Below are 26,036 nucleotides of genomic sequence, written 5' to 3' on the forward strand. Positions count from 1 at the left end.
TGGTGCTTAATATTGTCAGTCTTTGTAATTTCAGCCCTTCTTGGGGTGAGGCAGGGAGACACTGTCTTCTTTGAATTCTTGAAATGTATTTATTCATTCTGTACTTTCGTTCAGTCCCCACTCTAGGCTAAGCACGAGAGAGAACAGAGATGGGTAATCACGGTCTATGCTGCCCCAGGCTTGCGTCAGAGAGCTGGGGTATGAGTCTAGCCACTTCAGCTTGACTAACCTTGGACAAATTCATCTCACTGAGCCTCGGTTGCCTCATCTGTAAGATGGGGTTGGCACTTCAAAGAAATGTGACGATTAACTTCAATGACATATGTAGAAGGCCTGGCCTGCACAGGTGCTCGAGGAATGTTAGCTCTGACTGTTGTTATCCATGTGTTTTGCCTGCTGGCTGACACATGGTACCAGGCGCCAAAGGTTTAAGAAAAAAACATGCGAGGAGAATGTAACCATAATAATAACTTACATTTATTGAACACTTACCGTGTGCCAAGTGCTGTTCTAAGTGCCTTTTATAAATTACTGTTAATATTAAAAGTCCTATTGATTTCCATAATTTTTTACAAATTGGGAAAAGGCCGCTGTGGTTTAATGTTCATGGCAGGACACATGGTTACAATGTGTGGGAACCCAATGGCTTCCTAGGAGCACGATTTTAGAACTTCAGAGGGAGTGAGCTGGAGACTAATGACATGCACTTTGCCTCTTTTTGGCTGCTCGGCGACCTTCATGTACCTGCCCCTGCCCTTTGTTCAGAACATGAGGGCTGATGACTTAGAAAGATGACAAGAAATGGTTACTTAAAGAACGATCAGTGTTTGGTGTAGCTGGAAGGGCCCTGATGGGTGGTTCCCATGTGTGGATTCTTGTCACTGGCAGACGTAGTTTTAGGAAAGTGCTCTCCCCTCTCTGGGCTTCAGGGTGCCCACTTGTTTGGAATGCTGAGCTACATGGATCAGTTAGCTATTGCTGTGTAACAAACCATTCTGAAACTTAGTGACTTAAAACAAAACCATATACAATTTCTAATGAGTCTATGGGTCTTGGCTAGGCTAACTCATGCATCTGTAGTCAGCTGGTAAGTCACCCAGGAGCCCTCTGGTCTAGGATGGCCTTGGTTGGATGACCTAGCTTTGTTACATGTGGACCCGGACTTCTTCTCATGGCAGAAACATGGGTCCAAAAGAACAAGTGGAAACATGCATGTCCTCTTAAGAGCCAGGCTCAGAAAGCACACTGTTACTTCCTTCACATTCTATTGGCCAAGCAAGTTAAAAGGTCAGCCTGGTTACAAGGGGTGAGGAGATGGACTCCATCTCTTGACGAAAGCAGCTGCTGAGTCACATTGCCAAAGGCATGGATTCAGGGAAGGGTGAAGAGTCAGGAATGTTTTTGCAGTCCATCACACTCAGATTCCTTCCTGCTCTAAAATCTCTAAAATCAAGTAGCTCATGGATCAGAGTGAGAGAAGGAAGTTGAATTCCCATCATCTCAGGCCAAGACTAGATATGCCTTTCCTGGATTTGGGATAAATTGCCCAGGTACCCAGTCAGTGTTGGTGCTGAGCTTAGCTCCAAATGGATAGAACTAAAGGACATGTTTTTACTCAGTCACTCACTCTGCATTTATTGAGCACCACTGTGTGCCAGATAAAGATCTAAGCTCTGAGGAGGTAGACGAGCCCCTGCTCTCCAGGCACCCTCAGTTCTTTAGCATAACAGACGCATGAAGCATTATAACATGGTGTGCAGGTGTTGGTGGGGTCATGGAGAAGGCACCCCTAGGGCTTTTGTTTGTTTGTTTGTTTAATTTTTATTTATTTATTTGGCTGCATTGGGTCTTCATCCCTGCGTGTGGGCTTTCTCTAGTTGCAATGAGTGGGGGCTTCTCTCTGTTGCGGTGCACAGGCTTCTCATTGCAGTGGCTTCTTGTTGCAGAGCATGGGCTCTAGGCACACGGGCTTCAGTAGTTGCAGCACGTGGGCTCAGTAGTTGTGGCGCATGGGCTTAGCTGCTCCGCAGCATGTGGGATTTTCCTCAAACCCACGTCCCCTGCACTGGCAGGTGGATTCTTAACCACTGCACCACCAGGGAAGTCCTAGGGCTTGTTTTAACACCAGCGACCTTCCTACAGTTTGGGCTTCCTTCAGCAGATCCATGGACCTCTTTTCAGACCACATATGAATCAGGAAGCCTTAGGGCCTGACAGTTCCATTTAAACTTTGTGGCTGCAGAGTTAGACAGTCCCGTCCAAACCCCTCCGGCACTGGGCAGCCAGGAAGTGGAAAAATAGAACAAGGTGTCCAGAGCCGGCATGTGAATTTGATTAGTCTCCTCCTGTGCTCTAGGACTGTTTCTGTCTGCTATTTGCAGCCACAAAACAGAGCTACAGGTTACCCATGCACTTGCAAGCAACTGGGGCTTCAGAGGGAGCTATATAAACCTTCTCGTTTCCTGCAGCCCCTCCTCAAATAGACACCCAGCTGGCATTTTTCCTTAAATATCACTCATTTTTTAAAGGGGAAAAATGTTGGTGGCATTGAAATAGATCACACTTTAAAATGCAGAGTAGCAGAGAGACCGTTCAAATTATTCTCTTAATAGAGTTCTTCATAGTGAGGAAGTGACAAGGGAGCATAATCGCTTCTTTTGTCATTTGAGGAAAATCTAAGGACTGCAATCCATTTGTCTGCAAATGTGTCTCTTCGGTACAAATTGCAGCAAGCAATCCATTCGCAGGGTAAATGGTCTTTAATTAAAGTCAGTCTCAGTGGTAGGAGGGAGGTGAGGGTTGTTTGAAGCCCAAACTAATATAAATATCCTCCTTTCTCAAAAAAAAAAAAAGAATATATTTTTTAAATTGTATTTTTTCCTTGATTTGATAATTGGGGCAAAGCTTTGTTTATAAGTGAGACTATTCTGGCTGTTATTCATGAATAAAAATTTTGGTAGTGAGGCCTCTGAAAAGCAATGGGAAAAATTTCTGTAGTAATCCTGGTAAAAACACATCCTCAAGCATTGATTTTTGTAGCTAAAGTGCATTATGTGTTTTGCATGAGCTTTTGAGAGCTTAGATAAATGAGGTAGCTCAGAAAGCAGATAAAAAAAATGGGAGGAAATTATACCGATCCAAAAGAAGATAAATGTCCACTAATTCCCAGATTAACATTTTAGACTCCTGTGTTTTTATAGGGGAATTTTTGCAATGCTGATAACGTGAGATTGGTTTACGAAGTCGCATACCAGGTAGAATCAACAAGGCCTTGTTTGAGTTCTCAGAGTCAGCTACACTTGAAAGGAAGTGGAGTTAATGCAATAACCCGATAGTGCCCTGGCCCCTGTATTAGATGGCAGCACTGCTCCCAAGATGACATATTTTAAGGGTGACATTGGCCCTTAAGGTCAGTTGTGTTAGTGTGTACTCTCTGGGTTGCAAGAGACAAAGACTCAAGCGCTTTTGGTTTAACCCCCAGAGACATTGATTAAATCACTTAGTTGAAATCACTAGGATTGGACTTCAGGCATGGCTTGATCCAGGCATCAAATTGAAGTCACCAAGACTCAATTCCTCCTTCTCTGTCTCTGTGCTGCACTTTCTCTCAGTTGGCTTCATTCTCAGATTGGCTGCTCCTTGATGATAGCAATTGGCTGCAGCTACTTTATCTTCCATCCACTCAATTTGTGTGTGGTATGAAAGAGCTTGTGCCACTTTCTTGTTTCTTGATTGTTCACTTGAAGTCCCAAAATGAGCTCTGACAAGCTTTAATTGGGCCTAACAGAAAATCCAAAATAGCAATAGCTTAAACAAAAGAGAAGTTTATTCCACTCTCCCTTACAAGTCCAGGTAGTCAGTCTAGGACTGGTGTGGTGACTCCACTCCACTGGGGACTCAGGCTCCACCCTTCATTCTCAGTTTGGGCTATTACAAACAATGCTGTTTTGCATATCATGTACAATTTTTTGTGTGGATATATGTTTTCGTTTCTCTTGTGTGTATATCCAGGAGTGGAACTGTTGGGTCATGTGTTACGTGTCTGGTTAACTTTGTAAGAAACTGCCGAACTGTCTTTTTCAAAGTGGTGTACCGTTCTCCATCCCCACCAGCAGTGTCTGAGAGTTCCACTTGCTCCACATCCTCACCTCTCTCTCTCTCTGGTTCTACTCTAGGAAATTTCCTCAAGATTATCATCCAATTCTTCTGTAGAATACTTATTTCTTCTGTCAGACTGTGTATTAATTTCCAAGAGTTCTGCTTTACTTTGTGAATGTTATTTTCTGAGCATCCTGATCTTATCTCATGGGTGCAACATTTTCTTTTGTCTCTCTGAAGATATTATTTTTTTGTAGTTTCCTTCTCCCTGCAGAGCCTCCATGTCCCCTAAATATACTTTTCCTGTCTGTTTGGGTGTGTGTATGTCTATTGCATGTGTGAATTTCCCCTCAAATGTTTGGGGATCCTTGGCTGTGTGCATGTTAAATGGGGGCCAGAAAAGAAGATGGTTGAGGCTCCAAGGTGGTGAGTGAGCTCTGTGGGCTGATGTCCCACTGCAGGGTGACGCCCCAGGGAACTCGATATAGGTTTTCACTTTCTCCTGCTGGTCAGCATCTGAATAGAAAATGTTTCCATTCTCCTATCTGAAAGTGAATTCCTGGCTTCCGCTTGCTGACAGCCAGGTGGGGAGGGCTGGGGGGCAAAGTGGGGCAGTTCAGAGGCCTTTCCTTAATGCCCAGTGCTCTCTGGATGGTGCCCCCACCTCTGCTGGGTCTCCCACAGTCCAGAGGCCCTCTCTCTTACTCCCTCCCAAGTCTCAACCCCTAGTTTTCTGCTGGAATGAGAGGGAGACATTTTCTTGGCTGGGTAGATGTAGGAGAAAAAGGATCTCACTGCCTTTTTTTTTGTTTTTTTTGTTTTGTTTTTTAAGGACTTTTATTGAGATACAGTTAACATACAATAAACTGCATATATTTAGAGCGTTCAATTTGGTATGCCAATCTCCCAATTCATTCCCCCGCAATCCTCCCCACTTTCCCCACTTGGTGTCCATATATTTGTTCTCTACATCTGACCTCACTGCCTTTTAAGCTGACTTTCAACAAATCCTTCCAAAGATGCCTGATATTGCCACCAATTCCAGACCGTGTGTCAGGTTCTCTGGTGTTGACCTGAATGCATGTGCTCGCAGCATCTTGGCTTAGATTCTGCTTTCCTGGCTTTGCTAAGCCAGTGCTACATGTCTGTCTCCCCAGCAGAGGCCAAGACTATTGCTGTTGCCTCTGCTCTGTTTGTTTTGTCCTTCTAAATTGATGCCTTTTTTAAAAAAAGAAATCTCATACTGTTGCTTTAGTGGAGTTTCAGGGTGGAGGTAGAAATAGAGGCTAATGCATTCATCCAACTCACTCTCCTTAACCATAGTCTCTTGCTCTTCTAATTACTTGGTTCCCTGAGCCTTAGCATCATCATCTATAAAGTGGGGCAAGTGATCCCTTTCCTGACAACTGCCCAGAAGACTTTGTGAGGATTAGGTGAGTTTTTGTGTAAAAAATACCAGGGTTCTAAGTGATGCTTGGCTGAGGGTAGAAGGTACCTTCTAGAGGCTGGGGCTGGAGAATAGGCCAACCCAGGCTGAGGGATACTTTATCAGTGATCTATTGCCACAATGCTACTGTGTAACATACACCCACTGGCATGTAACACTAAGTTTTTATTTAGCCTGGGAGTCTTCAGGGTTTAACAGCTCCAGGTTGGGTCAGCTGAGTGACTCTGCTGATCTTGAATGGTGATGGCTAAGTGACTCTGCTGATCTTGAATGGTGACAGCTGGCTATGGGCTGAGCTAGCAGACCCTTAGCTGGGACAACTGGTCAACTAAGCTCTACTCCATATGTCTCTCGTTTTCAGCAGTCTAGTCCCAGGATGTTTTCATGTTGATGGCAAAAGCGCAAGAAAGCACGTGAAAACTTGCAAGGCTTTCTTCAAGCCTCTGCTTACATCACTTTTGCTATCATTGGCTAAAGTTAGCCACATGGCTGAGCCCAGAGTAAAAGGACAGGGCAGGAAACCCTGCTCAGAGGGGAGAGGGCACAGACACAGGAAGAAGTGAGGAACTAGGGCCATCAGTGCAACCTCTGTGCCACGGGTGTCCAGGTATGGTTCTGGAACAAAGCACCACCACCACCCTCCCCAGGCTTTCTTCTGCTAAACCCAGAATACTTTGCCTAAACCAGGAAGCTGGGATCCTGCTACCCTGATCTGTATTCAGTTGGAAGAGTCACTCCTTTACTTACTACTCAGAAGAAATGCTCTCCATCTCTGAAACAATCGGAAATGATCTCTCAGATAGAGAAATGCACTCCCCAGGCTTGGGCTGGGCTGTAGATCACAGGCAACCGATTTAATCTGCTTAATTATTTGATTCAATCAGAAGTTAGCTTAATTATTTTCTTGCTTCTCACCTCTTTTGAATCCATTCTGGAAACTGATTATGTCTTTAACACCAGCCCAGAGATAAGCATTTCAATTGGGAAATGTAATTAGCCAAGGAAAATGAATGTGGGCACTGCCTTTTCTCAAAGCACCATTAAAACCCAACTCTGGTCAATACCAACGTGGTGGAAGACAAAGGGCGCAGTTTGCTCTTCTCATGCCTGGAGAGGAAGGTCCAGCAGGAAGTGAGGAATTAGGCGTTTGAGGATCTTAGAGACGGAGGCTCATTCATTCATTCATGAGGCATTTCCAGGCCAGTTCTGGGCTGATGCCAGAGGTGCAAAGGTGAGCTGACCGTGTCCCTCGCCCCCAAAGAGTTCTCCGCCTGGAGGAAAGTATCCATGCGTAATTGTGAGATACGCAGTGCTGGAAGTACAAAGGAAGAAGCTGCTGACTCTACCCCTGGAGCAGGTAGTATCCAACGGGGCCTTGAAGGATGAGCTGGTGCTGCCCAGGCAGAGGAGAGAACTGCCTTCTAGATGGAGGGCACAGCATGTCTAAGGGCACAGTGGAGTGAGAGCACAGGAGCCGTTGCAGAGGCAGATTAGAGCAAGGCTGCCCAGGGCCTCCCAGAGCCCAGGTGTGCAGTGTGTCCTCAGGCCATCCCATCTACCCTTTCAGTGCCCCTCTCCTCTTCCTGATTCTCCCTCTCTACCCCACTTTGCCTTTCAGAAGGAGTTCTATAAGGGTTCTCCTGAAGTTTTTTTTTTTTTTTCCCAGATATTTATTGGAGTATAATTTCTTTGCAGTGTTGTGTTATTTTCTGCTGCACAACAAAGTGAATCAGCTATATGTATACATATATCCCCATATCCCCTCCCTCCTGAGCCTCCCTCCTGCCCTCCCTATCCCACCATTCTAGGTTGTCACAACACATCGAGTTGATCTCCCTGTGCCCTGCAGCAGCTTCCCACTAGCCATCCTTTTTGCATTTGGTAGTGTATATATGTCAATGCTACTCTCTCACTTCAGCCCAGCTTCCACTCCCCCCATGTCCTAAGTGTTTGTCTTAACAGAAGTTTAAGATATATGACTTTTGAGGGAGACTCTGAACAGTCTGAAAGCTGGGGGATGGATTCAGGGAAACTAAGAGCAACCGACTTGTGTTCTAGAGCTGAAGAATAGGCTGGTGGAGGGAGGGCATTCTGGGCAGAAGGGACAGCCTGGGCAGAGCTTTGGCGGCACAGAATGCTGAGCTGAGCGTGACTGTAGCATGAAAGGAGACGTAGGTAATGAGCTGCCCAGGCGGGAGGGGGCTGTATCACAAGGGGCCTTGTAGAGGGTAATTGGAAGCCACCTCCTTGGCCTTGGTCTCTGTGATGGGAGGACTGCAGACATGGAGGCCTCTCCAACACTGCCCCTCTCCTGCAAGTTCTCACTATTTCAAAAGCTGTTTGTGCTCAGGGCAGCGGTCACCGGTTTGCTTGGATCTCTGCCTGAGGCCGAAGGCTGTCTGGAATGTGGTGAGATGGAGAGGTTACCTGGCCAGGTGGCTCTCCCACCTGGGAGAGGGAGGGAGGATCCCTGCTGCCAGGGCCAAGGAAACGATGAGCCACCACACCTGTGCCCACCTGGCTCCTATTCACCTTCACCCTCAGCCATCCTTACAAGGAAAAATTCAGCCAAGGGAGACCATGAGCTAACAGAAATTGCCAGGCTCCACCTCACTCTGAGACACCCACCCAACTGTCTACCAGATCCCACCCCACCTGATCCATGAACACTCGCATTTTCAATGGAGTGATGACCAGCATGTGTGCAATTTTATCTGCTTCTTTTTTGCTTGATAGGATCTGGTAGCCTATTTCCCTGCCCTCCTCAGAGAGGGAGGACCCTTCTCACAGGTGAGGCAACTAGTGTAAGGAGAAAGTACCAACACTGTAGACATTAAGGTTATGGTTACTGCTTACTTGCTGTGTGACCTTGGGCAAGTTGCTTAACCACTCTGAGCCTCCATATGTCATCTGGAAATGGAGATGCTATAACCTCTGCTGGAGAGTTGATGAAATGCTCTGTTTAGTGCTTAGTATGTAGGACCTACTAAAAAAAGTGACCGTGATTATTATGGGACATTTCTAGGGTGCAAGTCAGATTACTGCCTAGTGCAGTAGTTGGCTTACCTTGAGCACCAGTCATTTGATCTCCATGAGCTTCAGTTTCCCCCTCAGTGGAGTAAGGGTGATGGCACCCCTCAGGGTGGATGTAAGGCTCAGACAGGTTAATCATTGTGTGAAAAGACTGTGGAAATTGATGCTTTTTGTCCTTCTTGTTGTTGCTTCTTGTCTGTCTCTCCATAGAGCCTGGCCCAGGGTGTTGATGGTTTTTACTGTCAGGTGATTTGAGAGCTCCTCACATGCCCCCAGCTGGTGCTAGCGAGTGAGCAGTGGGCAAAGGTGAGAGCACAGGAGACAGGGAGGTCAGTGTCTGCATCCACCTGCCTGAGAATGGGGCCACGGGGCCACGTGTACAGGATGAGATGGTCCTGCCCCTGACTCCAGGCTCCAGAAGCTGAGGGTGGGACATTCTCCATCCCTACCTCCAAGCTATGGGCGAGAACACCCCCTCAGCAAAAGGACACGTAATGATCAGGGCCCTGTTAAATTTGCCGTTGCTCAGATCCAGCTCAGCACATCACATACCACTCAGGCCTTCCTTGTATCTTCCTACGGGGTCTCAGCATCAGTCCTGGGCTGGGAGTGCAGGACTGCTTAGGGATGGGGTGCAGGGTAAGCCTCGACCACCAATGCAGGCTTCCATCCTGAGCCCTTGCTGCCCGCCAGACTGGCTGTCAGAACACAGACTGAGGTTCTCAAATCTCCAAAGACAGCAAGCGTGTGCCCCGAGCACAGAGCCTGACAGGAGGACTCCAGAGCAGGAGGATGTGGGGCTATGCAGAGACATGACAAGGTTTTGATAACAGTGTCTGCCTGACATGTCTGAAAAATCAGACGTGCATCTTCCTGGCAGGGCGTGCAATTTCCTGTTAATGAGTTGTGAGAGGCTGGAACAAGTTATCAGCAAGGTTGGGCTGGCTCCTTCCCAGGCGAGCCACCAGGAGACAGAAGCCAGGCCCCAGACCCCTCCCCCAGGGAGCTCAGGCATTTGGGGAGCATCTCAGAACTAAAGCCTGGAGTGAGGATCTCCAGTCTGGGTCAGGATCTGCTGATAAATCTGGACCCCTTGCCTGGAGCTTCTCCAAGCCCTTGGCTGTACTCCCCCTGCCTCAGCAAGGGCTGTACAAAGTCCCCTCCCCTTCACGCTCTCGGAGAGACTGAAGCCACAACCCAGCAATGAATGCATCTCAGTAGCTCTTCCCTGCTTACAGAGCATCACTCACATTTGTCATCTTACTAGCCCTTCACAACAATCTTCATTAAAGAAACTGAGGCCCAGAGAGCCCAAGGTCATTCTGTATAACGGGTATATTTATTTTAAGGTAATGCTAGCTGCTATAACAGATAAGCCCAGAGATTTTTCTTCTGGATCAAGAACAGACATTTATTTCTTGCTCATGTAAAGTCAAATTGATGGGGTCGGGGGAGGAAGCTCAGCCCATCACAGCCACTCAGGGACCCAGGGCAATGGAGCCTCCATTGTTTCAGATTGTGACTCCCAAGGTCGCCTCAGCCCTAGAGGATCCCACAGGAGGTTTCATGGACCAGGTCTCAGTATGTATGTGACTTATACCCATATTCCATTGACCAGAACTTGGTCACAGGGCCCCACCTAAATGCAAGGGAGGTGGGAAATGTAGTTCCTGAATAGGTACAGTAGTTTCCCTGCAACGGCTCTGCCTTCCTTAGAAGGGAACCAAGATCTTTGCTGGGCCTAATAGAGGGTATTTTCCTTCAACAAAGTCGGGGGGGCCTGGATCAGAGTTTGAGGGGAGGTGGTCACTTAGAAGTCAACAAGTGACCAACAGGAACTAAGACCTGCAAGGAGACACAGGACGTTCCTGACCCTTTGAGGTCACAAACACCATCCTAGCCTTCAATAAAGTCCAAACTCCTCAACCTTGCATTCACTGACCTTCACAGGAGGACTCCAGCTTAGCTTGTAGCATTCCCTCCCTTGTCCCCTCCCCAGGTACCCTGTGCTCCTCCCTGACCAACCTCTCACCTCAGGGCCTTTGCACGTGCTGTGCCCTCTGCCTGGAATGTCCTTCCTCCAACCATCCACCCTGCATGCAGACTCCTGCTTGTCCTTCCTGATCCCAATCAGAGGTCATCTGTGAGGCTTCCTTCAGCAGAGTTAGCTGCTTAGCCAGCACTGACTGAGAGTTCAGTGTGTACCAGGTGCTACATGAAAGGCTTTATAGGAATGAACTCATTCATAACCTCCCGAGCCTTTGAGCTGCTATCCCATTTTACAGATGAGGAACCCGAGTCTCTGAGAGATGCAGAAACCTGCGCCAGGTCACACAGTGGGTGGCAAAGACAATTCCAAACCCAGGTCTGTATGCTCACAGCTGAGACGTAACCACTGGGTAAACTTCCGCCTTTTATTAGCACCTGCCACAATACATCACAATTATTTGCTGACTTAATAGTGTGCTCTGAATTTGCTGTCTTTCTGAGAAAGCAGCTGCAGACTCCCTGAGGGCAGAAGTCACGGTTGATCCGTCCTAGAATCTCCCTCACCGTTGCCACCATGCCGAGGTCTGGGTGGCAGTTTTCTCTCAAATAAATCCCTCATCCTCCAAGAACCAGAACCAGACATTCCTCAGATTATCATCTGTCATAATCCCCTCCCTGCTTGCCTGTCAGTTTTTGAAAGTTAACCTGAAACCATTTGAAAATGATCTGAGGCACAGCCCAGGCTTCTCCGTGCATGATTAAGTACGATGGCTTTTTAATGATTTGATCTGTGCCTTCCGTGGTTATTGACAAAAATGGATTACCATATATTTCTGAAAACTCTGCTGCTGAAATCAGATTTCTTTTTTCATTTTCTCAGTCATCCTCACAAACCTTTGCTGAGAATGACAAATACTTGGGCTTTAGTTGTTTAGTTGCATGAGGGTGGCTCCTTCCGAGTTCCGAGAATTGCTCTCGCCGGGAAGGCCTTGAAAGGCTCCTGGGATTCGATCTTTAGGAAATTGAACTGTGTGTTTTCTCTGAAGCAGAGGGAGCTGTCTTCTGGGCCGCGGCACATTTGCTGAATTTGTGAATTGCGTTGGCCTCCAGATCTAAAACAGAGGCAGTTCTCACCCAGGAAACATGCTCAGAGCTGTCATGCCAGGCATGAGGAGAGGGTGGATGTGGGCAGGTGGGTGAGGGGCCTGTCCCTGTTCAGCCCATGCACATACCCTTCCCCTCCTACTCCCTCTTTCTGCCAGACTCTGTGTCACATCCAAGCCACCCACACCTTCGGGAGGGGCAGGTGGGGGGTGTCATTAGTCCCTTTTGACAGATGCAAACTCATGGCTTAGAGCGGTTAAGCAACCTGGTTGTGGCCACACAGCCGGTAATATGCAGAGCCAAGGCTCAAATATTTTGACTAGAAGCCTGTGCTTTTTCCAATATCACTTCTGACTATTTAAAAAAATTAAACAAAATCAAATGAAAGGTAACTCAGAGGCACCTCCTGCAGCCTATTTACATTTAAAGAAAAAACAAAAAAAAACCCAAAAAACAAAAAACCCTGTCCACCAAATAGTGCAGTCTCTCTAATAATGTGCATTATCTGACATTATTCCATTTCACAGATGAGGATGTTGAGGCTTATGTGGGTAAAGTAGCTAACCAGAGATCACACAGCTAGGAACAGTAAAGTAGAATTTTGTTCTACATCTCCCTGCCTCCAAAATAAACTCCTCACCTCATCCTTTGTAGGAAATAAAAATATGCCCAGAGACTCCCCATCTCAGTTAAGTGGTCAACACAGGTAGGTCTGCCAATGGGAAGCCTGTGTGACTTTCTGTGTAAAATGTATTCAGGTGTCCCTTCAGTTAAGGAGAGGGGTTAGGGTGGCTTCTATTAGCTTCTGGAAGGGGCCTGTGTATTAAACAAAGGGAAAGTCTCTGGTCTGTAGAGGAGGGCAAGCCGGCCCCCTCCTCTTCCCTGGATGCTGAGGGTGCATCAAGTAAGGCCATCATGGGCCTTATGGGGAGAGGGCCAGCTGGTCTGGCCTCTGTTCGTGTTTGCTCAGTTCTCTCTCCAGGTTAATTCTGTGTACGTTTACTCAGACCCTAGTGGGCACCCAACATCATAGATGGTTCCAAGATGAATATGGTTCCCATATGAATATGAACATCTCTGCCTTCCAGGCTCCTGCCTGTTAGAGAGACAGACCAACATGGCCCCTCCTGTGAGATGGCCTGGCCAGGTGATCAGCAGTGGAACCCCAAATGGCATAAGGCCAGCCTCACTCCCTTTGGTATCTGGGATCTGGGAAGTCTTCACGGAGGCTGGGCATCGCAGGCAGGGCTCCTGCAGGGACAGGCGCCAGCTCCTCTCACACTGGCAGTGCCTGCTATAGAAGGCACTGCTCCAGCCCGCAGGTGGGAGGTGCTGCCAGACCCTGAGGAGATGGCCTGGGGGTCCCGTGGCTATGGGCACCTCCCTGGGGCCCTCTCAGACCCTCTGAACCTGGCCACTTTCCCAGAAATTGCATGGGAGCAGGATGGCAGAGCAGTGAGATGTGGCGCCTCAGAGGCAGCTCCGCGCTGCGCTGAATCCTGACTCCCCCATTCATCACCCTTGGGGAATTGACATGACCTCTCTCAGCCTCTGTTTCCCCATCTGGAGAAGAGCAGCATAAACTGCTCCCTTCTCACAGGGTCATTGGGAGGCTTTTTAAAGAGGTGCCTCCATCTGCCTCCACACGGGCTCGACTGAGGCTGGCCGAGGAGCGTCTGCCGCAGCCGCTATGTGATCTCTGACCCTCAGGATGGTTCTGCAGGGTGGAGGTATGGTTGTCCCCATTGTACAGATGAGGAAACTGAGGCAGCTAGTAAGGGTGGCTCCAGGGCTTGGCCCTTCTGCTGGCTCATCCCCTGCAGCTCAGCCATCCCAGCGACTAAGGGGACCCTCCGCTGGGGCACAGCTCTGTACCAGGCTCTCCCAGCACTGCCTCTGCCGTCTCTGTCTGTTTCTTGGGGTGAATAGGGCCTCTTTGATTTCCTTGCTTTTCCCCTTTCCAGTAATCATCATTCATCTTGTTATCACAGCCACACATCTGTGCCTCTTGGCTCCGGTCCACAGGCTGTGTTTGCCATGATCAATGCATAGCTCTGTGTGGCCACCATGTATATCCAAGATGACATTGTGACCCTGCATCCGTGGGCCTGGGAGGCCCTGGCGCTTTCAGGGGGCAGCTGGAGGCTCCCCCAACAGGGCTGAAGTGAGGCGACTGGCTGATGGTGCCCCGTGCTCTTGGTTAATTCTTCTTGCCCCTGGACTGGGAAACAGCTCCCCACCAGCTGGGGGGGCATCTCCAGTTGCCTTCAAGGGACCTCAACGCACAGGCCCAGGTGCTCCCTGCCTCTCTTCTCATCCTAAGTGACTAGTGGGCACTCACCAACCAAGATGGATAACTCCCTGAACTACTCACCGTGGAGTCCCCACTGGGTCCCCCTCCAGGACACTCTTCACACAGCAGCTTGAGTGGCACTTTAAAACGCCAGGCAGATTGGGTCCCTAAGCCATCCACACAAGCCTCCCCGAGCCCCCACGGCCCTGTGTGATCTGCACACTACCCCCCCCCCCCACTATGTTCCCTCTTTTTCACCAACTCACACCTCCTCTCTGCCCCACTCCATTCTATTTGCTGTGCATCTGCCTGGCCTGCCCAACCCCCTCTTTCCTCCTGTGATTCCTTCGGGCCTCAGCTCAAATGCCGCCCTCTCCTGACCATGCACCTGCTCTCTTTCCCTTTATCGCATGCGGTCCTTTGTAACTAGGTGTCATCCATGTGATACCTGGTTGGTGTCTTTCTCCCCCACCAGACCTTCAGCTCCTTAAGGGTGGGGACCAGGAGCGTCCGTTCCTCACTGTACTCCAGCCCCAGGCACATCCGGAGAAGTCCAAGATACTTTTTTAGGTAAATGAATAAATCTTGAGCAAGCGACTTAATTCCTTGAAGTTTCAATCTTCATCTGTAAAAGAGGGACAATGGTGGAGTTTTCATGAGGTTTAAAACAGATGTGTGTAAACATATAAGACCGTGCCTGGCACACAGCAGTGTCTGCAGTTGTTCTTGTTAACCTGTGTGGTTGGCATTTACGAGAATCCCGCATTCCACAAGTGAATGTTGGTTGGGTGTCTGCCCTGGGCCAGGATTTCAGAGCATCGTGGAGTTGGTCTGTGCCCTCCTACACCTCATACCATGTTCGTACAGCCTCTGGTGAGGGCGCTGGCTCTCTGGAGGCTTCCTCGTCCAGGTGTGAGGCAGTGGGAGAAGGGCATCATTTGGTAGATCCCAACGACGCCTTTACTCTACAGGGCCTGTGCCGGCTATGTTGAAACAGGCTTAGATTCAGCCCTGAAGACACTCACTGCCTGAGATGGACTTGAGAAAAAGACACAGATGACACAGATTACTATAATGAAAGCTGAAAAGAAATTATTTCAATAAAAGTTCACCCACCTCAGGTCCAGGTGGGGCAATCAGATATGTCTTCATGGAGAAAGCAGCATTTTCTCCAGGAGTTAAAGTAGACGTTGGGTTTGGACATTTGTGGAGACATTTTGGGTTAGAGGGGGGCCTTCCAAGCAGAGGGAACAGCTTGAATAAAGGGCTGGAAGGCGAGAGTGGACCTCATAAAATCTGTAGTCTAGCTAGAGTATGGAAAACATAAGACTGTTAAGAAATAGGGATGGAAGGGCATTATATCAGTCAGCTATTTCCAGAATAATGCCATGTAACGAATTACTCCACAGTGAGTGGCAGACAACATTGAGCATTTATTTCTTGTTCATGCAGCTACAGGTAGGCTGGGCTTTGGTTTATCTAGGCTGTGCTCAGCTGGACCAGGTCTGCTCCACCCATCTCTCATCCTTCATGGACGAGAGACTATTTGAGACTTGTCCTTCTCCTGGTGAAAGGTGGGCATGTAGGAGGGCAAACCCGCCCAGGCAAGCTTATGTCAAACCTCTGTTCAAGTCACATCCACTAATCCCATTGGCAAGTCTCATGGCTGAGCCTAAAGTCAGAGCCAATTTTAATTCCCTACCCACCATGAGGCCAAAGCAGGTTGCATCGACAAGATCAAGGTTGGTGGGACAGGGATGTTTACCCTTCCCATGGAAGTGAAGGGACAGTACTGAGCAAGCATCTAATTTGCAGGTAGAAGCCAGAGTATGGAAGGAACCTGGGTCTGCCCTCAGGAGCTTCCCATAGCAGCAGTAGGCCTTAGTGTCTCTTGAGGTGAGCAGCCAGGGCTCCAGCTCTTGCTTATCTTCCCACTGAGGCAAGAGGTGTGTTAAAAATGCCACAGTGCCTCCCCAGCTTGGTCCTGACTTCCTGAGAAGCCACACCTCCTGCCTGCCTGATCTGCAGTGGATCCTAGCTTTGCCTTCCTCTGCTGGAACTGAGCCTTATGGTTACAGCCCTGTGCATTGAGCACCTACTGTGTGCTGGGTGTAGCAAATTCTATTGTACTTAGTACTTGCTGAGTGCTCTTTGTATTCATTCATCTGAAGTGGCCACACCATTCTGAAAAGGAGACCCCATTGTGTCCCATTTTTCTGAGGCCCAGAGAGGTCAAGTCGGTTGCCTGAGGTCACACAGCTGGGAAGGGATGAAGCTGGGATAACCAAACCTATGATATAAGGTCACGTGTTCTGAAGGTGGTGTCTGGGTACAGTTCTGCCCTGAGCCACTGTGTGACTTTGGAGCATCCTGGGTTCTAATTTCTCCACCTGCCTTTTCTTCTCTCAGAGATGTTCTGAGATAAAAAGCCATTCAGAGCACTGCCGCAGGGAAGTTTTTAGAATACCAGTTTCCAAGTCAGACTGCACCCTCAGCTCTTATTTAAAAACAAACAAAACATGAACATTTTAAAATACATCCTTTTTTCCAGTGAGGGACCCTGTCCAGGAGACTGCTTTAATGAACCACGTCTGGCCACTCACCGCAGTGAACCTCATCCAGCGGTCGGTCGCAGCAAACATTCTCCAGCCGGCCGTGGCAGCAAAGCGTGGCATCTGTTTGGGAAGGGTGGACGAAGCCATTAGTTCCAGCAGGGCCCTGACGTCTGCAGCTGCCCATCTTGTCCCTCTGACGGTGTTTTCCTTGGATGCCGGCCACCACTATGAGTGGTGTGTTTTCTACAAGGCCAAGAGGCCTTGTAAGGTGTTTGGAAATCCCTAAGAAAGCGCTGTGGGCATTTCCACCAGCCATTTATTCATTCAACAGCCATTTGTTCTTGCCTCCTCGGTGCCTTGCCTGGGGACGGATGCTAGGGCTCATGGGAAGAGTCAGAGCCAGCTACTGCCCTCTGGGATTCACAGGCAAAGATGTACAATGTAGTGCGAACCGTGCTGTGACGGAGGCACCTGCGGCAGAGCAAGGCAGGCTAGCAAAGGAGGGAGTGGTCAGCTCTGCCCGGTGGCTCTGGAACATCTGAGAGAAGACACAATGGTCTTGTATCAGCAGACACTGCAGGGTGTTCAGGGAGCTGCCAGTGGTCTGCTCTGGGCAGCGCATCACATGCAAAGAGAGCAGGAGGGAGGTGAGACTAGAGAAGTTGCCAAGGCCGGGACCACAGGCACCCTGCACACTGTGCCCAGGACTTTGAACTGGGAGAACAGGAGGGGAGGGCTTTTTTGAAGGGCAGTGACATGGGCAGATCTGATCACCTTTTATTAATCAGCCTCTAGTAAGAGCATTCTGTTGGGTTCCAGGAATAGTTCCTTAAAAATATCTTTAGTCCTTCCACAGGCGCCAAGAAACATTTTCCTGGAGACACTCAGCCCCTGAACACAACTTTATGTGATCCAGGAAATGACCGTCATGGAAAGATTCAAGGAAAATATTCCTATTGGAGGAAAACAAGCAAACAAACAAATAACCCAGACCTGATAAAAGTGGAGAGATCCTAATCCCTAAGAAGGTTTTATGCAGCCAGAAGACCTGATATGATTTTAAACAAGGTACTTTGAGCTAGTGGGGATATCGCTTTAATTCATCTTCATAGAAATCCATGTGGCAGAACATTCCAGCTGCTACTGCTGCATAACAAATTATTCCAAAACTTACTGGCTTAAAACAATTATTTTATTATGCTCACAGATCCAGTGGGCTAGAAATTCAGAAACGGCACAGTGGACAAGCGGGACTGCTTGTCTCTCTGCCAGGATATGTGGGTCGTGACCTGGGAAGGCTTGAAGGCTGAGGGTGACTTGACAGCTGGAAACTTCTGGAAGCTTTTTCATTCTCGTGTCTGGAATGGATGCAGACTGTTGGCTGGAACCTCAGATGGGCTGTCAGTCAGAAGACATACGTACGGCTTCTCCACGTGCTCTCTGCTTGTGGGCTACCTTGGGCCTCCTCACAGGGTGGTGGCTGGTCCCGAGAACCAGCATTCCAAGAAACGGGAAGGAGATACTGCCTGTTTCTTAAGGTCTGGGCCTGGAAACTAGCACATCATCCATTTTGCTTTATGTCGTTATGCCAGGTAGTCACAAAGTTCCACACAGGCTCAAGGAGAAGAGCTGTGGGAAGAGGTCCTCTTGTGGGTTGGGACATCCTGTGGCGTCCATCGTTGGGAACTGCAACCTGCCCCACAGCCACACTGGTTTCTTTGGAAGTTGAGAAAAACATTTGTGTTGTTTCTTTACAGATTAAGAAAAGTCTCTGTGGATTATATCATCAAATTAAATGCAACCATTAGTATTTGGCTCTGGGGATACTGCGGTACTAGGCTACGCCATGGGTGATTTTTTTCTATCTAAATGTTCTTCCCAGGGCTTATGTTGCCCAGCCTGACCCATTTCTCTTTGCTAATATAATGTCACATAAAAACCTCCCTCGTCATCATTAATACAGCAGAGTCAGGAGAGGGGATACAAACCAGAGTCCAGCAGGGCAGAGGGGTTCCTGGCCGGGCAGCCCCCAGGGGAGGAGGTAATGGGAGCCCAGGGTCCATTCCCTTGTAGAGCCCGACACGCATGACAGATAGCTCTGTGCAGGGCACTGGTGTGGACACACTCGGCCACTCTGGCCGACCCGGCCGCAGCCTGCTGGGAGGGTCTCCTCCGTCTGTTGGCACCAGCCCCTAGAGCAGTCCGTTAAGCTACCCTGGACGTGGTCCCTGCCGATGCCCGCGCAGTAGGTTCCGTCTGTTCCACCGACACGTTTACCTTTAATGCCTCTGGGTGCCAGACTGTAGCTGGGCACTGAGAGGCGAGAGTGAGCCACAGCACCCTCGAAGCCGTCCCTGCCCGGGGGGAGGGACCCTTCACCCCCAAATCCTTGTCAGGCACCTGCGGTGGGCGTGAAAATGTTCCAGGCAGTGGAGGACAGCAGTGCACAAAGCAGAGCTCTCCCCTCCAGGAGTTTACGCTCCGTGGGGGAAGACAGCTAGCACATAGGGAAGCAGACCCGTGTGTAACGTTGCTAGGGGTGAAGGCATTGAGAAAAAATAAAGAGGGACTGGGAAGAGCGATGGGGGTGCTATTTCAGCAGAGTGAGCACAAGTGCCAAGGCCAAGGCTCTAAAGCTTGGAGGGCTCCAGAAGCAGCAAGCACCTGGAGTGGAGGGAGGGAGGCCAGGCGGGGAGAGGAAGCCGGGCCAGATCACAGCCTCTGGGTCAGGGGCTGGCCCTGAGGGAGTTTTGAGCAGAGGAATGGCATGATATGACTTGCATTTCTGAAGGTGGAAGCCCGGAGGAGGTGAGGAGTGGATGGAGGCTGGAACTCTTGTGAGGATAGAGCCACCAAGATTTGCTGTGGGACCACGTGTAGGGGCAAGAGATGCAGTCAAGGGCTTGGGGCCACAGCTCTTGGGAGGAGGGGGTTGGCATTCACAGAGCGGGGAGGACTGTGGGAGGGACAGGTTTGGAGGGAGGAGCAGGATTTGCTTTCAGACAAGTTAAAGGCAAGATGTCTGTGGACCTCCAAGTGGAAATGTGAGTAGGGAGTTGTTGGATAGGGAGTCTGGGCTTTGAGGTCAAGGTCCTGGCTGGAAATTTAAAACTGGGAATCATCAGCATGTGGATGGTGTTTAAGCTGTGAGACCAGATTGAATCACTAAGGGAAGGAAGGAGGACAGAGAAGAGGCCCGTGGATGGAGCACCAGGCACCCCAGTCTTTAGAGGCCTGGGGATGAGGAAGAACCAGCAAAGGAGACTGGGAAGAAGCAACCACAGGGTGAGAAGGAGAAGCAAGAGGAAGAATGGGGTCCCAAAGGCCAAGACCCAACACAGAGCGAGCATGGTGCCAGGGAGTCAGTGCAGGTGCCCGAGACCGGCCAGCCTGGTCTCCTGCCCTCCAGCCTGCCCAGCCCCACTGGCAGCTGTCTCTGGAGCATGGGGACGACTCTGCTGCAGACCAAGCCCCTGCTATTACGGAGGATGACTCTTTTATAGTGATGAGAATGGAGCACTTGTCGTGGAGATGGGGGTTCACAGAGTAGGGGCATGGAGGGTGGGCCCTGAAGGGCTGGGGAAGACTTCTCAGGGAGGGTGAGACTCCATGCATACCGTGGGGTAAGGATCACAGTGGCTTCCCGGGCAAGGAGGTACTAGACAGGCTCTAGACCCCGCAGGAGAAGGTGGAATGGGGAAGGCGATTCCTAGCAAAGTTCGTAGAAGAGTCACAGAAGTCGGGCCATGTGCTGAGGTTGTAGGAAATGGTGAGTGGCATTGGGGTTGGGGGCCCTGGCCTTTGGGGCTGTTTGGAGACCAGGCAGGGAAGGGGTGTGAGAGAAGTGATGGGAAACTTTGGCCTCAAGGAGCTCACAGTCTAGTTAGGGGCTGAGACAGAGCCCCACAGTGCAGGGCAGGAATGGAGGGCGCCTGAGTAGGAAGACTGAGAAAGTGCTATGGGAGCTCTCTGGGCAAGAGGAGGTTGGCTGGGTGCAATCAGGGAAGGCTGCCAGTGGGAGGTGACCTTGAAGAAGATGTAGGCTTTGCATGTGCTGAGATGCACAGAGGGGATACAAACCACAGTCCAGAGACCACACATCCAAAGGTAGGGAGGCCAGAGCATGCAGCCTGTGTCCAGGAAGCAGAGCTTGATGGGAGATGATATTAGCCAGATCCTTTGGATTCAGACCCAAAGGGCTTCACACACACACACACACACACACACACACACACACACACTCTCTCTTGTTGCATGGGTACTTCAAAGCCGTTACAGGTTCCTGAGCTGGGGAGGGGCACAGTGGATCTAGTTTTAGAAAGACAGGTCAGGCAACAATGTACAGGGTGAATCACAGGGGAAGGAAGGGGTCGGGAGATAGGTCGACCCTTTTGGAGGCAGGTGCACACCCAGGTCAGGGGTGGGAAGGCGCAGCATCAGATATAGGTGGGACCCACAGGACACTTTTCCTTTAAGTTGGGTCAAGGCTTTTGCAAGGATGGTAAGAGGCCAGTAATGCAGGAGTATCACGAGGCCTCAGTGACCCAGAAGACTTCGTAGAGGGGCTGTCTGGGGACAAGGGGGGTGACACTTCTGTTTGTGGGGACGAGTTCATGTGTACCCAACATCATGCCAACTCCTTTCCATCCATCACCCCCACTTACCCTCCAGCAGCCTTAGGAGGTTGGTCCTACTGTAATCTCCATTTTGCAGGTGAGGAAAGTGAGGCTTAGGGAGGTACAGTGACTTGCCCTGGCACGTAGTTTGTAATGGAGCCAGGATCTGAACCCGCATCTCCCCAGCCAGGCCAGTGTTTCAAGGGAAGCTAAGGGACCCCAGAAATAAGAGCAACGAACTGATTTGTCCAGCACTTACTGTGTGCCAGGCATGTACAGATGTCTTTAGCAGGTATATTTTGGCTGGGCATTATATTATACCTTTATCCCAGCTCAGGAACCTTCAGTGGCTCCCAGGTACCCCAGCCCAGTGGTCTTCACACCTCATGTTACAGATGAGCTCTTTGACACTTAGAGCAGATGTGTTGCTGGCCCAAGCCAGGATTTGAACCCAGAGTTGTGTTCTTTTAACAGACCTCACTGTGTCCCACCCTGGCCTTTGAGAACAGCAAGCCTTGAGAGCTAGAGCTGGGAGGGTGGGCTCCCCAGGAACCCCCCGCCCCCTCCGCCCAGGCCCAGGGACGCGTCCAAGCTGCCTGTCTGACTCTTTGTGCCCCGCTGGCTCTTTGTGTACAAGTTGTGGGCCTGTTGACTGAATGGGCAGATGTCTTTTTCCCTGGGGAGCTGCCCCAGGCCGGTTGCAGGTGCAGATAGAGTTGAATTGGGGATAGGGCCTTCTCTCCTGCCCGGCCTGGCCGCCAGGCAACCTGTGGCCTGAAACTGAACGCTGTCCAGTAAGTGCCTTACTGGCCTGCAGCCCAGCTGTGTGGTAGGTGGGGGCGGAGGGAGAGGAGGACTCAGGAACCTGAGAGCAGGGGCAGAACCTTGCCAGCAAATCTCTTAGTGAGCTGCCTCTTCAGCCGGCTGCCTCGGGAGCGTTTGGGAAGGACAGCTGGTCACGCGGAGCCCTGGCTGCCCTCCCAGGGCCACTGGGCTCAGGGTCGGCCCAGGAGACGGAGGGCCCGTGGGGTGAAAACACCAGGCAGCCCACGGCAGCATCCAGAAATCAGATACTCTGGGCTGCCTCTCCCTTGGCCTTGAAGGACACACAGCTTGAGCGTCTCTCCTCTTCACTGGTCAGAGCAGCCTTCTGCCTCCGCCCGGGAGCAGGGCTTAGCAAGCAGATCCGAAACCGTTTTCCCAGCAAATGGAGAGGCCCTCTTGTGGAAATACATTATACGTGGCCCAGCCTGGGGCTCCCCTCCTTCCTTGGTCTAATCTTGGGCAGGTCCCCTCAGGGGTCCTCATCTATGAAGTCTAGGGGGGAGGCAGCCACATCTCAGAAATCCCTCCAGGCCCTTAAGTCAGGTTTGAGGCCCTATGATTAACGGGAAGGGGCCCTGGTGTCCGAGCCAGCAGTACGGACGCCAGGCCAGCTCCCTTTGGCCTGGGCACGTCTCGGTCCCTCTCTGTCCATGTGTGGCCCATCCGTGTCCCAAGGCCTGAGCACCTCAGGAGAGTATAAAGAGTTCCTATGAACCGTGGTCAGCCTTGGATACCTACAGGGGAAGCAGCCGGGATAAACCAGGAAAAGATCAATTTTGTTTGGCTTTCAGTATGTTTTCCTACTAATCCTTAAGGGGTTGACCTTCTGGAAATTCACTTCAACCCACATGCCGAAGCCATCCCAGGACACGTGTCTCTGGATTGGGAGGCGCCTGCGTCCCCCAGCCCTCCCCTCCCTCCTCTCTTACAAACCCTCCCTTCTGGAAATGGGTCTTTAACCTCCAGACTTCACTTTCTCCCAGCTTCTCCCAGATCTCCCTCCCATCCTTTTCCAGGCCATGCCCTTTATCTGACCTTGCCCAGCCTAGAGAGGTGGTTGAGTGTTTGAGTTTCACAAGAATTCCCTGCCTGCAAAGTCAACACAAGTGAGCAGTGAGGGAAGCACTAATTAAGGAGATTAGACGCTGGCTCTGAATGCAGGAGTGCCCGCAAAGCCGTGCTTCAGGCTCAAGTGGGGCTCAGCACCTGTCAGAGAGCTCTAGCCTCCACTGGGGGAAGGGGGAGCCTGTGCGTCTCAATGCCTTGAGCCTCTACAAGGAGGACGTTGAAGGAACAATTACTCCTCTTAAGTTACCCTCCAGTCCCTAAAGGAAATTGCTGCTGCCTGTGATAACTATAATTGTAAGGAGTTGATGGGGGGACGCCATCTCTTCCAGGAAGCCCTCCAGATGGCTCCAGCACATCTTTTTCTCCCACCTTTCCTCCTTCACCACCCTCTACAAGCCAGGCTCTGGTTGTCCCATGTGTGAAGTTCTTCCTCATTGCTCTCCTGTCCAACCTGTGATGTGGAAAGATGCACAGCTTTCTCAGCCTTTACTCCCAGGACAAGGGTCGAAGGCCCAGTGGCTGGGGCCAGGCCTTTTAGCTCACACTTTGTGTACTCACTGGCTGAGAGCGAGAGTGGCCATGGAATCTTTGGCTTGGGCATTTGTTTGGTTTGCTTGCCCGAACTGTCTTTCCTTTTATTTTTTTTTTTCAAACAGAAATAAATTTCTGGTTATAAAAATAATAATCCATGAGCACAAAGCCCCTGTAATCCCAGCACTTGGTAACAACCACTGACTCACTTCCTGCCAGACTTAATTCTGTGCAGGCTCACGCGGAGTTTTTCTTTCCCAACTTTTACCTTTCTATATGATACTGCAATAAATTCCTTCCCGGATAAATATTTATGAATATCCTTTTTTTCTTACAATAGAATAAAGAATGGAATTGAAGAGTCAGGGGACTGGCACATTTGTTACGATTCTGCAGACCAAATGCCAGTTCACCTGCCCCACGCCCCACCCCCAGCATCACAGAGAAGTGGTGGGCACCCAGCTGATGGGCCCTGATGGCTGACTTTCTGGCAGACGTAAGAGTGGACCAAGGTCTGGGAAGCAGCTCAGCCCTTGAACTCAGTCTCTCCAACCCCCCACCCACACTTTGCTGCCCAGAAGAGGAAGCAGCCCGTGCAGGGACTCGGGGTCCTGGATGTGTCTTCAAAGGCTGGTGGCCCTGGAGTCTCCCTGGATCATGCCTGGGAGCCTGCCCAGCCTTTTAGAGGAGGCCAGGGAATGGTGGCTTGTGTGGTTGGGGTGGAAAGGATGAGAATGACCCTGGGTCACGCCCTCCATCCTCTGTGCCTGCAGGAGGCCTCAGTGGGGCAACAGTCATTGACTCCCTCGACACCCTCTACCTCATGGAGCTGAAGGAGGAGTTCCAGGAGGCCAAGGCCTGGGTGGAAGAGAGCTTCCACCTGAACGTGGTGAGTTAGAGACCCCGGGGGTATTAGGGCCAGAAGGGACCCGAGAGGTCAGCAATCAGCTCCCACCAGGCTGCCCAGCAGAGCACTCTTGGAACTGGGGTTCCATGCACTCTGTGCCAAGGCCCCTCCCCTGAGACCAGACCTAAGGTGGGGAATGTCCCCCCAGCCCTGGCCAGTGCATGAGTATTTACCAGCCTGAACTCCCAGGGACGGAAGACAGCCAGGCACATTGCTCCTACCCAGGAAGCCCCTTCTGGGACTGAACCTGCCAGGCAGAACAGCAGCAAAAGGGGAAGCGACTCCGGGAAGGGAGAAGTGGTTATCTGCTCGGAGCTGCCCTAACCTGGAGCTCCCCCTCCACCTCCATGCTGCCCTCTTGAGATAGGTGAGGGGGCGAGGGGGCTTCTGGTTTGAGGCCCATGACCAGGTCTGCAACCCTCTTCGTTTCCAGCCTTGCAGGCCTCCCTGGTCAGGGACCAGGGCCTTGGGGAGGGGATGCTCATGTGTATGGATGGTACAAAATCCTTAAATACCAGATGCCTCTCCCACTCATCTCCCAGCCCAGACTAAAGTAACAGATCCATCCTGGAGGTCTCAGCTCCCCACTGGGAGAGGCTGTTTAGGTGGTTTGGGGGAGCAAGACATGGAGACAGATGGGGAGGGGGAGGGGTCACGTCAAAATACACTGTTGGGCTCCATCTGGGGCTCCACGAGTGACAGACCCTGCTGTGAACGGGGACAGCTCCCGCAGCTTCTGGCAGAACGGAGACCTCTGCTGCTGGAGAGGCCCATGTCGGCCCAGAGCAGGGCAGAGAGACAACGTGGGCAAAGTCCGGGACAGCAATACTACAGGAGAGCCTCTGGCTCGGCTCGCAGCCTGGGAAGTCATTTAACCTTCCTGGGTCTTAATTTCCCAACCGAGAGATGGGACAATGATAGTGCCTAATTCACAGGTTTGTGAGGCTTGACTACCACGGAGGGTTGTGAGAAGCGTTTTGTATAACACTATAAAGCCTGATGCAGATAAAGTGCTGTCGTCATCACTGTGACGATCTTGAGGCTTGTTGTGACCTCTGCTAGTCTGTGTGAGGCAAGGAAGTTCAGAATCCTCCCATTTCCTACAGCGTCAGAGGCGGGCGAAGGAAGGAGGGTCTCCATAGCCCACCTTGTGCCCTGTGCACGTGGTGGGTAGAGGGCGGCCCTCGGGCAGCTGCCCGAGGGGCCAGGTGGTGGCAGGGCTGGGCAGCCTGGGGACATTCAGGCAGGCTGCGACAGATTGGGAGTGTCCCTGGAAGAGAGCAAGATGGGGTCTCTCCACCTCTCTGAGCCTGGGCTTTCTCATTTGAAAAGTGGGAGGGATGACTTCACCAAGGACTTGAGGCAAAAGAGAGTAGCTTTGCAAGTGCTGTGTTAATGGAAAAGCTCTCCTAGGTAAAAAGATGACCACCGATGTCATCAATCACAAAAGACCGCGATGTGGGAAGTATGCCAAAGGGAGCCCTTGGGGGCAGGGGGGTAGTAGCAGGCACCTTCATGAAGCCGTGCCCAGCCCTGGGCAGGCACTGGGCAGGCTTCTCACCTGCGCCAC

At 50.7% G+C, this 26,036-nt stretch overlaps 1 protein-coding gene across 4 annotated transcripts in view; it reads left to right on the plus strand.

Moving 5' to 3' along the window:
* The window catches only part of MAN1C1 (mannosidase alpha class 1C member 1), a 130,281-nt gene that overhangs the window by 71,866 nt on the left and 32,379 nt on the right, over positions 1-26,036 (plus strand). For 2 of the 4 annotated variants that reach the window (XM_057744650.1, XM_057744667.1), the window contains exon 1: positions 24,340-24,448. The exons of the other annotated variants lie outside the window; for them this stretch is intronic. In XM_057744650.1, coding sequence (XP_057600633.1) covers positions 24,383-24,448 — 66 coding nt within the window. In that variant the 5' untranslated portion in view covers positions 24,340-24,382. Of the gene's footprint in view, positions 1-24,339; positions 24,449-26,036 lie in introns of those variants that run through there. 4 annotated transcript variants of the gene reach the window in all.

The sequence above is a fragment of the Hippopotamus amphibius genome, chromosome 1 (assembly GCF_030028045.1).
Source record: "Hippopotamus amphibius kiboko isolate mHipAmp2 chromosome 1, mHipAmp2.hap2, whole genome shotgun sequence".
Taxonomy (NCBI): domain Eukaryota; kingdom Metazoa; phylum Chordata; class Mammalia; order Artiodactyla; family Hippopotamidae; genus Hippopotamus; species Hippopotamus amphibius.